Raw genomic sequence first — 13,633 nt, 5'->3', positions numbered from 1 at the left:
AGGGAATGGAATGGGAATAAACCTTGACCGCGATGAGGAGAGTGAATGATGGTAGCTCTTTGATCTCAAAATTCACCGCCTCAATTGCTAATACTTGCTTTTGTGGATTCTTTTCTATGTCGATAGGCAAGGTGCCCTATAGTCTGTTGGCTAATCTAACTGCTATCTGTCCCACCCGTCTCTCTAAGTTATGTATGGAGGCTTGTTGATTCTGTATCGCTGTCTCAACCTTGGTGATGTATTAACAAGTAGATCCTTTAAGGATTGCCTCTTTTCATCTTGTTGCTGAATCATTGGTGGATTGTCCCTCATCAGATTTACTTGATCTGAATTATCCACCCACGTATAGTTAAGATGCTTGTTCAAACTCGGATGGTGGGTAAAGTCCATTTTGCCTCTAATAATTCTGTTGATAACTGAACTCTGCTGGCTAACTTATGTGAATGGAAGCAAAATGCCAGCTTGCAATGATGCGGTCTATCCCATAACTTGCGCAAACTGGAGTTAGATGCTATACCATGTGCACAAGTTGAGTTAAAGTGTTAAGCTTTTATTGCTTCTATCTGTGCTGCTAACACTATCACTACATCCACATTATGCATCCCAATTGACTTTCTCGGAGCTTATCCATGCGTTGGCCAGTTTGCCTGATTCTCAACAATCCTTTCAAATAGATTTTGGGCATCATCTACCTTGATAGTCAAAATTGATCTACCCACAAAAGTATCTAAAATATTACGAAATTTATAGCATAATCTATTGTAAAAGAGATATATTTGCGCTAGTTTAGGCGTGTTAAGATTTGGACACTTCCTAAACACGTTCTTGAACCCGTCCCATGCTTCTAGATGTCTCAAAGTTCCTCTATCTGAAAATGATATACTTTGTTATGATTTGGTGGACTTGAGATGGCGGAAAGAATTTCATGGTAAATTTTTGTACCATATCATTCTACGATATAATACTCCTTGGAGGTAGTGAATGTATCCATGCTTTTGCTTCTTCCTTTAATGTGTGGGAGAATATATGCATTCGAAATGCATCTTATGACATTCCCTTGTGGTTGATTGCTTCGCACAGCATGAGAAAACCTTGTATACGTTCATGTGGATTCTCTGTGGCTCTCTTGCAAAATAGGATGTTATGATGATTCTGGAAGAGGTTTATAACCTCTGGTCGGATGTGAAAGTTAGCTTGTCCGAAGGGCATGTAGATGATCGAAGGTTGAACTAGAGCTTTTATTGGATTAACATAATCCCCCACTAATATTGGCTGACCAGAACGTGGTTGCTTAATTGGAAGTACCGCTTCTTGTAGTGCATCTTGAACTTGATTTTAATTCCCAGCCATTACCCTAGTTCTTCTCTGTTCTCTTTTGCGTTGTTTGAAAGTCCTTCCAATCTCAGGATCTATAAGGAGGATCTTGATTGTGTCAGGAACTTGCATAAATCGATAGAGCGTTATGTAGAGTAAACTAAGAAAAGATTAGATATCTCAATTAAAGCATGAAAAAAAAAAGCAACAATAAAAAACTGAATTTAATATAAATTACTAAACTAAAATTAAATCCATTATTCCTCAACAACGGCGCCAATTTCGGAATGAATTTTCCAGTCTAGATGACGTACCCATACCTGACGATGTTGACATTTATGGTTATGGAAGCAATAATCCAATTGATTTGGATGATATTGACGTTCTCGAAGTGGAAATTGGGGACGAAGAGCTCGAATTAAACATTCCAGATACGAGGGAAAAGCGAAAGGGAAAAACAAGCAAAAATATTGGGATCACTTTAAGTTGATGTCAACGGGAAAAGTCATCGATGGTCTCGAAGAATCTAAAGTAGTATATGAATACTGCCAAAAAAGATTGGCATGACAAAAAAGAATTAGTACCACCCATCTCAACTGCCACTACAAAGCATGTGCGGCCAGACATGGACTTCTTCCAATCGGTCAAACATGCAATTTGGCGATCCAAGCGTTGGTTTGACGACTTCACCCCTATCCACGTGGGTAATTCAAAGGAGAAAACTCGAACCGGAATGGTGAAATTTGTTGCCGTCAATGAGTTGCCTCTGGCTATTGCTAACAACCAATACTTCATCTCGTACGTGAAAGAATATCTGTAACCAAGGTACGTTAAGGTAAGACGAAACACTCTTTGTGCTGATACAATACAATATTTCAATAATTCAAAACAACAATTAATTATTACTTTGTAACCAAATGGGTGTGTTATATCTTTAATTTCGGATATATGATAAGGGATGAATAAAAGAGCTTATATAGTCACAACCGCACACTATATAGACCCACTTTGGTCCATGCATACAAAATTATTACTTTTAGAATTATTGAATTTTCTCACAATGCTAATAATATATATAATGCTATTATCAGTATTGTTAGAGAATATAATTGCGAAATTAAAATTCAGTCTTTTACTTTCAATAATGTTGGTGTTAATAAGGTAATTGTCGATAAATTGTGTATGTACGCAACCTGATTTCGGTGGGTATTTGTTTCATATTCGTTGTGTGTGCCATATTTTGAATTTAATTTTGCAAGATAGCTTAAAATATATAAAGGATGAACTTCAAAAGATTAGGAATGCACTAGTATATATCACAATCTCCCCTAGTAGAAAACAAGTATTTGAAGATTATTGTGCCGAAATAGGAATGAAGACTACTAAAATATTTGTTAGCAACGTAAGCCATAGATAGAACTCTACTTACTTGCTATTAAAGTCATATGAATGTTTCAAACATTTTATAACCGACTTTTATAATAATGGACACGTTAGAAGCAATGACAATGCTATGTTGAATGAATATGATTGGCATTTAGTTTTGAAAGTTAAAAAGATTTTTGACATCTTTTTATGAGACCACAAAGATTTTTATCAATCATTTATTATCTCACAAGATGTATAGTGCTTGAACGCCTTTATATAATTGTAAGAACATTTCATAAATATAAAAATGATCCTGATTTTAATGAAATTATAATTGCTATAAAATTAAAGTTTAGAAAATATTGAAAAGACTTGTCTATATTATTTTCTTTAGTATGCATAATGGACCCCTGATATAGTTTATCAGGAACTAAATACGTAACTGATCAAATCAACAAATCCTTAACGTTTGATATACCTATCACCTATAGGAATTTAGAGCAAACGTTATGTAAAATGTATGAAATATATGCGGACTGAATGAGTGCGAATGTTAGTCGGGTACCCTCTGTACCTACTCTTTCGAGTGAAATTGAAGAAGGTGACGTCGAAATAATGAATTTATTTCAACGCATTTATATATATATATATATATATATATATATATATATATATATATGATGCAACTGTAATGTGTTCATCTAGTTCCTTGTCGTCTACATCTGCATCTCATCAAACATCGATCGCAACTTAAAGTGCGATGCTTACCGAATTAATTGATTACTTCAATCAGAATATGCCAACAAGCAAAACAATTAAAAAAAGTTCAGAAAAAGTAATTGAATTCTAGTGAAAGTATGAAAGAAGCTAGCCAATTGTTTCTACAATTACGAAAGATCTGCTGATACCTTTAGTTAGCACTGTTGCATCAGAGTCCGTTTTTAGTATAAGTAAAAGGGTTTTGACCAATACCATGAGCCGATTGAAAGAAGATATTTTGAAAGCGTTAATGTGCATGAAGGATTGACATGATGCTAATTTTCGACTACAAGATAAATATGTCGAAATTGCATGTCATCAGGTAAGTGATATTTGATATAATTATATTAATTAAAATTTCTTATTTTTTAATCGTTACATTTAATTTTCTTTAAAAAATTGTACATGTTACAAAAAATTGTTCATGTACAATTTTTAACTCTGCCTATTTAAAATTAATGTAGCCGGTCCTAAACCCGAATAAAGGAGGATGGTTTACATTTTATCTATTTTAAAAAGAAAACGAAAAAAATGTATTTAAAAAAAATCTTCATTACATAAATATTTAATACTTTATATAAAATATTACTATATGATAAAAATAAAAAATTTTCTTCATTAAATTATTTTTTTAAAAATGCATTTGTGTTCATTTATTTTTTTGTATATAATAATAATAATAAAAAGACGAGCTCTCTCATGGGCCGAGTCAAACTTGACATCAAACAACGAGTCGAGCCGAGCTCAAGCTTGGCTCATTGAAAACGAGCTATGAGCGCGAGCCGAGCTCGTGTGTATACAAGCAGAGTCGAGCCCCATTGCCATCCCTAGGCTTGTATATTAATATTTTTCAATAAATTCTCATCCCATTGACTTATCATCAACTCCATTTGATCCTTGGCATTCTTAAATCATCATTTTGCTATCCAACTAAAGTTTTGAAGTATTGCATTTTAATCCCCAAACTTTGTGTTTGACTCGATCGAGCCATTTTCTCTTGTAATTTTGTTCATTTATCTTCCAATTGTATCCAATTAAATTCTTGGCATCTTTGATCTTCATTTTGCCACCTGTCTTATCTATGGATTGTTTGCAATTTAGTCCTCGACTTTTGGAGTTCGCCATTTTCACTATTTTGCATTTTTTCTGTAATTCTTTATCAAACATCAAGTTTTACCTATTTAACACGAAATAACATGAATTAGGCTATATTTCATTAGAAAAACTACAAAACATCATTATTTAAAGTCATGAATAAGTGTATAAAATACAGTTATCAGAATTCGTGACTTAAAAAAGATCAACCAATTTCAAAAGTCTTAATTGAACACACTTGACTTAGTTACTTGAAAGTACTTTAAACGTAGGGAATTTTGGAACATACCTGGCCTTAGCACGTCGTTAGATTTATATGAATATTATGTTGCCGCTTTATTATCACGCTTTTTCTTTAGAAATATTTGATTGTCAATCAATTAAAATGCCAAAATTAGCTGAAGTCCTAAGAAAATTAGAAACCTTTCTAATGATGTTTTGTCTGATTGGGATTTGTAACCAGAAGATAAAAGACGTTTCAACAGTCAAAACAAACACATTCTTTAATAACTTGAGGATTTGTGTGACTTAGTCTACCTAACAACTTTAGCCAATTCAATTTAATTTTCATGACAACTGTACAAAACTGGAGTAGAGTTCATTTCAAGTTAGACCTCCCACCACAACCACTTTCAACCCACCCGTAAAGAAGTAAATCCATAAATAAGAGGAAGAATGTTTGATACGTGCCTTTGAAATGAAATCTATAAATGATTAAGAATCCAAGAGTCAATCGAAATTGAGTTGAATGTTGAGACTAATTAAATAATAATAATGTTAGTTAATTAGTTGACAATCATGTTTGGGAAAAGCCAAATTGCCGGGGGGAATTTCACAGGGTTGCTACAGGTCACTCACAAACACGTGGGTCCCATTATTTTTGTCGTATTTTTTAATGAGATGGGACCCACCTCTTTATGAGAGCATGTACAAACCCTAGGAAATTTTACCTTGCCAGTGTAGCATTTCTCATCATATTTTGACACCATTAATATAAGAAATAATTTTTAACAATTTTTAAAATAAAAGAATGTGATGCTGCCAAGTATGTAATTTGTTGTGTATATATTGTGAAATGCCCCAAATTGAACTTATTTTTGTCAATTAAATCACTCATTAATCAATTTTCCAATTTTACATTTTAAAATGGAATTTGATTGGAACTTAATATAACCTTCTTAAGATTTTGCTACTTGTACATAAAAATGGTACATAAGTGGTTACAGGAAATGAAGTGGAGAGAAAAGATTGGATTAAAAAAATTAACTATATTTTAAACTGATAAATGATATAGTGTTATGTGATATTATGTAATTCCTTATATAGATATTGATGTATACGTAGCAATGATCATCCAAATCTAACGGGGGTGTCCCCATTTTAGAGTTTAATAGATTTCTTAAAATTTATAAATTCTCATGGATTGTGTGAAATTTGATAGAATTTAATAGATTTCATAAGATTTAAATGGATTTCTATTTTGTAGATTTTAAACGATTTTTCAATTGTTTGTTAAACATTGAGCCCCTGTTTGAGCCCCATTTTTACCTCATTAAAATGAAAAATATGACCGTTATCCATCACATTAAGCCACCATTTTTGAATTTCTATCTCTGATGTGAAGCCCATAACGACTCTATTTCTAATTCTCATTCTCATTATAATGTGGCTCAAACGGGCTCTGAATATTATAACAGGGCTTCAATAAAAAATACACCCAATATTCAACAAAATGCGAGAGTGGGAGAGGACAAAAATATGTAGTGTTAAATAATCAAAATCGCAATCAATATGAATTAGTTCAAAATGCCACAACCTTGTGAGATATAAGCACACAGATGTACACATACATGACCACAAGGCAATTAATTCCATACCCCCAGAATTCTCATTGACCATGCAAACACAAAAGAAAAAATTGTGGGATACCATCCTTACATATCTTGGTTAGGATTTGCAGGTATATATAGAAAACACACAGCTCTTTCCAAGAAAAAGGAATAGGGTTGAAAGACGAAGTTGTTCCAGTATGCATATTAGAAATCGTAAATTATCATGATAACTTCCAGCACATCTATAAAATAGTAAACAATATATAGTTTCGATAAGAAAAAATAAGTTCAATAAAAAATCACACCCAATATTCAACAAAAAATAGTAATCTTTCATAAATTATCATCAATTGAAGAGTTTTCATACATGATTTTTTCACAGTAGAGAAATGTGAGATAGAAAAAAGAAGAAAATCTTGTTGAAGATGGAGGGGGGTGGGGGAGAGAGAGAGAGAGGGTAGCAAATATGGAGAGAGGTGAGAAATGTTGTGAAATTTTTAGGTTTGGGTTAAAATTGTTACTGATTCTTTGTACTTATATTTTTACCTTGAAATCCTTCAAAATCTATCTACTTAATGAAATCTTTTAAAATCAACTAGTTATTGAGGACATCTAAATTTCAAAACTACCTATTAAAATTTATGTTGAGGACACCTAAATTTATAAGTATTTTTAAAAATCTAGATTGGGGACACCTATATTTTGATGAATTATATTTAAATCTAAATTGAGGATACTTCAATTTATATGGAGTTTTAAAATCCATCAAACTCTAGATTGAGGACACCCCCCTAAGTCATTTATTGTCATTTATTAACATAAAAAGGATTGCGTGAAAACGTTGATGTCGCACACATGTTGCCAAATTTATCTGCTTTTCTTTTCTTAATTTTTTTTTGTTAGGTTGCAGACTTGCAGTGGATGTGATCACTTACATATAACCCGTGACACCACTAATGTTTTGGATCACATTTTCACATCATTGATTGTTGCGAACGATGGTTTTGATCAGATAATTGAACTTCTAAAGATTGGGGATCACAGTTGTTTGTACCCTTTTACTGCTGCCACTTCGCACCTTAGCTACGCGTTTATGCTATGAGAATTAAGTGCTGATATTTGTAGCTATTTGGCCCCAACATTTTTCGCACACTTACAAATAAAGCTGAAGTCAACACTCTTTTACAGCCTCTAGAGGTTTAAAAGAATAAGCTCCAAGCCTCTGCAGGAAGCTGTTAGGGAAGCAATGATCTTGTAAAAATGGATCTCAATGATTTGGCTTAATTATAACTTGATATTTCATTGATGACAGATGGAGATTAATCTAATTAGTTTTAATATGTAAAGGGAATTTAATAATGTAATTATGATAGCATTTATTATTAATTGTAATTTCATAGTGTGTTTATGTTTTTTGAGAGCAAGTATTTTACTCAGACTATGATTAAGTTAGTTATTTATGTATTAACGATAAAAATATCTTAAAGTACTTTTAATATGTTTATTAAGTAATGAAATTTTATGTAATTTGTGGAGATTTTCTCAATGTAAAATCAATAACAAACAAATGTATTAAAAGGTTTATTATAAAAATATTTAAAACCTTTCTCAAATATGTTGCCAAGCAACCAATCAATCTACAGATTCTTTGTTCAACACTTCATATGGTAGTCTAACAACAGCTGCACCTGGGGCTAACCTATCTCTTTGTGAAAAAAAGAGAAGTAATGTTGAATTTCTATAGGCACTTAGTGCACAGAGATGAGTCTGGTTGATAGCTTTTTCCGTTTCATCCTGCATTTCTTTGGAAGCATGGTGATGCTGGATGAATTATATATGTAGATGTTTCTTCCATGCACTACAAATTGGCAGGCGGAGCTGGGTTTATTTATCAAACAGCATGAGTGAAATTAAAATTAAAAAGCTTGGTTTGCCCATCATATTTGTATGGGAATCCAAAATTTCCCTTTCCCCTATATCCTTCCAACTGCCACTGGCTACCCTCTCCAATTATCCATCTAGTTTTCTTACCCTCCACCCCAGCTAGCCCTAACTTCTAAAACCCAACTGGTTTTATCACGTGTTACCCCACCCATGAAAACCCGTGAAGAATTGGGGCCCTTAGAGAAGAAGAAGTACCAAAAATATTCTTGAATTGATGAAATAAATGGTCATATTCTAACAATATGCCTTTACATCTTCTAGCCCCCTTCAAACATTTGGAGAATTCACGTGGCAGTAGTTTGACATCAAGTTTATGGAAGTAGAGTTTTGTGAAGATGTCATTGTGTCACATATATTAAAAAAAATATCTGTTTCCGCTGTAAGAGGAAAATTACATGTAAATAAGTATACATTGTATGAGCAGTCTATGTATGTCCCCAGATAGAAAATATTAACGACATGTTTAGAACTCCATTTTCACAGGCATCTTACCTGCATAGGTACTTGTTTGCACATATATTTCTCTGTTGCATAATCTTGCTCTCCTTGGATTATTACTTGATTTAGAAGATTGGAAAGTCACTATTTAATGGTCTAAATTTGAAAAATACTCTCTCTCAAATTGTAATTGTATGTGTGAATCACGTATGTAAAGTGGATGGCTTTAACTTTTAACCAATCAATTATTTAGGTGCATCTTGGTTTCTACTTTTCGAGAGTACGAAATTTTCATTTGTGCCCACTTAAACAATTTTCATTTTAAAGCTTCTGTACCTGAACTCTGAAATATGTGAACAGTACAATACTTTCTATAATTACATGAGTGTAGTGCCCTGCCTTTGGGCTCTAGTTGAATTTGTCCCTATGTGAATTATCTGTTTGACGTTTCTTCGATGCAGGGCGATCTTTTGAATGTCAAAGTAAACAAATTGACCTCTATAAAAACTCAACTTCCTTACTCCTTCTATTCCCTTCCGTATTGTAAACCAGAAAAAATCATGGACAGTGCTGAGAATCTTGGGGAAGTTCTTCGTGGTGATCGCATTGAGAACTCTCCCTATCTGGTAAGTCTCCGTTATTGCCCTTTTCTTTATGTTTTTCATCCCTTTCTTCCCTACAATTTACTCAATCAAACCAATTACTGCCTGGGTCATTTTTCAGACAAGGAAGTGTTATATGTGTTATGTATGAGAGAGTGAACTCCTCACGGAAGCTTAATTTTGCAGTTTAAAATGCGAGAACCACAGATGTGCAATATTGTTTGCCGTATTACACTTGATGCGAAACAAGCAAAGGAATTTAAAGAGAGGATAGATGATGATTACCTGGTGAACATGTAAACAACCTTGTTGAAATTTTTTATGCATTCTAAATATCTCTTATTGTACATCCGACTTTTTACTTTTGATGCTTTCTTTTCCAACAGGATTTTAGATAATCTACCTCTAGTCGTGCCTTATAAAAGATCAGACATAGATTCATTGGTGTATCAGCACGGCTTCCGTGTTGGTCTCAAGGGACAATACACAGGTGTAAGTAAATTTCTTTGCTTTTGGACTCCAATATCTTTTCGTGACAGGAGATAGAGTATTGACTCCTTCACTTTTTTTGGTTGACATAGAGCAAGGAGGAGAAGTATTTCATTCACAATCATTTGACATTTACTGTAAAATTTCACAAGGATGAACAAACCGGTGCTGCAAGAATTGTGGGATTTGAAGTCAAGCCATTCAGGTGAAATGATAGCAAACTGCTCATTTCTGTGCTTCACAAGTATTTTTGGACCTTTTATTGATGTTGGATTCTCTTAACTCTTTGTGCCTCCAGTGTTAAGCATGAATACGAGGGTGATTGGGATAATAAAACAAGATTAACAACCTGCAATCCTCATGCTAATCGAACTGTAACGAGCTCGGACTCTCCTCAGGAAGTTGAAGATAAGAAGGAAATTATCTTCACATACGATGTAGAGTTTGAGGTAATGCTTCCTAAATCGTTGTGGATAGAATAATAATATGTGCAAAAGTAGGAGCAATGGTCAGTATTACTTTTGTTTTGCCTTTCAGGAGAGCGAAGTCAAGTGGGCATCTAGATGGGACACTTATCTTTTGATGGCTGATGACCAAATCCATTGGTTCTCAATTGTAAATTCTTTAATGATTGTTCTTTTCCTGTCTGGAATGGTTGCAATGATTATGTTACGGACCCTCTATCGTGACATCTCCAATTATAACCAGCTAGAGACCCAGGAAGAAGCTCAAGAAGAAACTGGGTGGAAATTAGTTCATGGGGATGTTTTCAGGCAGCCAACAAACTCTGATTTGCTCTGTGTTTATGTTGGAAGTGGTGTGCAGTTCTTTGGAATGGTACTGGTTATGATGATTTTTGCTGCTCTTGGGTTCCTGTCCCCTTCTAACCGAGGAGGGTTGATGACAGCTATGCTTCTTCTCTGGGTGTTTATGGGTCTTTTTGCTGGATACTCCTCTGCTCGTCTCTACAAGATGTTCAAGGGAACAGAATGGAAGAAAATCACTCTTAGAACGGCTTTCATGTTCCCTGGAATTGTCTTTGCCATTTTCTTTGTCTTGAATGCTCTAATTTGGGGTGAGAAATCATCAGGGGCTGTGCCGTTTGGTACCATGTTTGCATTAATGTTTTTGTGGTTCGGCATTTCTGTTCCACTCGTTTTTGTTGGTAGTTATGTTGGATTTAAAAAGCCAGCTATAGAGGATCCTGTTAAAACCAATAAAATTCCAAGGCAAATACCCGAGCAAGCCTGGTACATGACCCCGGTCTTCTCTATCTTGATTGGAGGCATACTCCCATTCGGGGCAGTGTTTATTGAGCTGTTCTTCATCCTGACATCAATCTGGTTGCATCAGTTCTACTATATTTTTGGCTTTCTCTTCCTTGTGTTCATCATCCTCATTGTCACTTGTGCAGAGATCACAATCGTGCTTTGCTATTTCCAGCTATGCAGTGAGGATTACCTCTGGTGGTGGAGATCATACCTGACCTCAGGCTCATCAGCTCTATACCTCTTTCTTTATACAGCTTTCTACTTCTTCACGAAGCTAAACATAACAAAACCGATATCTGGTATTCTGTACTTCGGATACATGCTGATTGCTTCATATGCCTTCTTCGTGCTGAGTGGTACAATAGGATTCTATGCATGTTTCTGGTTCACAAGGCTCATCTACTCATCAGTGAAGATTGACTAGGCGATGCCGTGTGAATATTTAGTGTTAAAAGTTCTTGAAGAAAACATGAACAGGTTGGTTTTGCAGTTTACACGACCTTTATTGTGACTTTGCTCATTGCCGAGGTTGAGCTCCAAAACCTTTAAAGACAGAAGTTTGCTTTTTACAATCTTCCACACAGACCTCTCGAGTTTGAATCTCCTGTGCATTTTTTTATTTTTATTTTTTTGGTAGTTTTCCTTATGAAACCTTCTGCGTGGATGCCGGGGCAATTCAATAGGTTGTGTAAAGCCCCGGTTTTAGCGCTTTGTAAATTTTATTCTAATGGTTACACTCGTGTCTGGAGAGAACGGTATACCTACTCCTCAACATCATACTGATCAATTTGCGACGTTTATACACGGCAGATTTATCCTCATTTTTAAGGATAACTTGGGTGTGTTGCTTTGTATTCCTAATAAAGATGTCATAATTTTTTGACGAGATAAATTACAACAGATTGGAGGCAAGCAGTATGGTTTTTGAAAGACTTCTAACTAGCATTTCAACTAATGTTGCAAACTTTCTCATTTAAATAGGCTTATACATATGATAATGGTTATGGTGATAAATCCATAATGCTTTCTATGACGAGAATTTATGGATTATGTGACATATAATGAGAAATGATCCTCCAAATTTGTGCCACATAATTAGGAAAAATGTGATGGCGTCTCTAAACCCTGGCAGGGTTCTACCATTTGATTTGGTATTCCACCACCGAACCTCCCCTTCCTAATAGCTACATAAGTCATTTTACCATAAGTAAATAATAATATCATTTGATTGAGGGATGTTGGTATCTAAGAAAGTTAAAGATAAAGCTCAAGAAGAAGATTCTGATCTCATGTCTAGAGATTCAAGCACAGGATCTTACTCAAATAAATCAAGTATCCGAAAATAAAGAATCCACGTCAAGTTCCAGGTATTTGTTTGGCATTGTGCTTCATTAACGATACCTAAAATTTGAGAAAATGGATTCTTCATTTTCAGATGCTTGATTAATAATAATAATAATAATAATAATAATAATAATAATAATAATAATAATAATAATAATAAGCATTCTTTATTTTCGTTAAATTAAATGTAGAGAATTGATTTGAAATTTGAATAAATGAATTGTATGAATGTGAAATGTATAAAGATGTAGAAGCAGGGGCGGATCTAGCACTTGGCGAGCCCCAGTGGCCGCCCGTGTTGAATCCGTCGGGAGGAGTATTTTTTGTTGGAAACAGATTAAATTTTAAGTTATATTATTGGTATTTCATTTTATTCTCAGTCGTGGCTTCTAGCTTAGATGGTTGGAGCTTGTATGTTTGTGTTGGATGTTTCATGTTTTAATCCCCTTGCCAGCAAACATTTATTTTACAATGCTTTTATTCTATATTTTTTTACAAAAATTAGATAGGAGGTGGACCAAAGGGGTCTCGAGCTCGGGTCCTATTTAATAGAGGTATTGGAAGCTTGACCATTACACCACTTGTTGGTTGTTGCCATTGTGTTTAACAAAGTAATATTTGTAGGTTTTATCTGGTTTGCAAGTACAATTGCAAAGATTCGAACACGCGCTCTTCCTTTAAATTATACAAAACTTGACAACAATGACATTCGATGAATCCAATTTATTCTTATAAGAAAATTATATATTCAATTTGAACAAAATAACTGTTATATTTAAACTTTAGATTTTGTTTGATTTTCATTTTTTTCAAAATATATTTTTTCTGTTCTTTTTAACCACACATTTTTCAATAAAATAATATTACACGTAAATTCAAAACTTCTATTTATTTTTAGCTACACATTTTCCATCAAATCACCATTCCAAAATATACTTTTTGGGAAAAACGCAATAAATAAATAAATGGTATCAAATGGGCTCTTAATATTTTATTGCGGCTGAACGGTCGATGACCGCCCGTGCTAGGTTGAACTTCTGAATTCGCCCCTGTGTAGAAGATTTGAAATTAGATTTGAAATGTATAAAGATGTAGAGAATTGAATTGAGATTTGAAATATATACATATGTAGAGAACATTCTGATTGTGTCAAAAAATTTAGTTCTAGGAATCTTTT

The 13,633-nt window shown here is 34.0% G+C and overlaps 1 protein-coding gene across 1 annotated transcript; it reads left to right on the top strand.

Moving 5' to 3' along the window:
* Window positions 1–7,934: 7,934 nt before the first annotated feature.
* Window positions 7,935–11,995, top strand: LOC111403776 (transmembrane 9 superfamily member 8-like). The gene is made up of 6 exons (XM_023032397.1): window positions 7,935–9,376; window positions 9,539–9,648; window positions 9,739–9,844; window positions 9,934–10,046; window positions 10,140–10,290; window positions 10,379–11,995. The coding sequence occupies exons 1-6, from the start codon at window positions 9,206–9,208 to the stop codon at window positions 11,534–11,536; spliced, it is 1,809 nt and encodes a 602-aa protein (XP_022888165.1). The 5' UTR covers window positions 7,935–9,205; the 3' UTR covers window positions 11,537–11,995.
* Window positions 11,996–13,633: the final 1,638 nt, after the last annotated feature.

This window comes from Olea europaea, chromosome 11 (genome assembly GCF_002742605.1).
Source record: "Olea europaea var. sylvestris chromosome 11, O_europaea_v1, whole genome shotgun sequence".
NCBI lineage: Eukaryota > Viridiplantae > Streptophyta > Magnoliopsida > Lamiales > Oleaceae > Olea > Olea europaea.
This window is presented reverse-complemented; position numbering and strand designations above follow the sequence as displayed.

Coding starts and splice junctions, on each gene's coding strand:
- LOC111403776 (XM_023032397.1), top strand. CDS start 9,206: ATGCAGGGCGATCTTTTGAATGTCAAAGTAAACAAATTGACCTCTATA. Junction 9,377..9,538: donor TTGAGAACTCTCCCTATCTG/GTAAGTCTCCGT, acceptor TTAATTTTGCAG/TTTAAAATGCGAGAACCACA. Junction 10,047..10,139: donor TTTGAAGTCAAGCCATTCAG/GTGAAATGATAG, acceptor TTGTGCCTCCAG/TGTTAAGCATGAATACGAGG.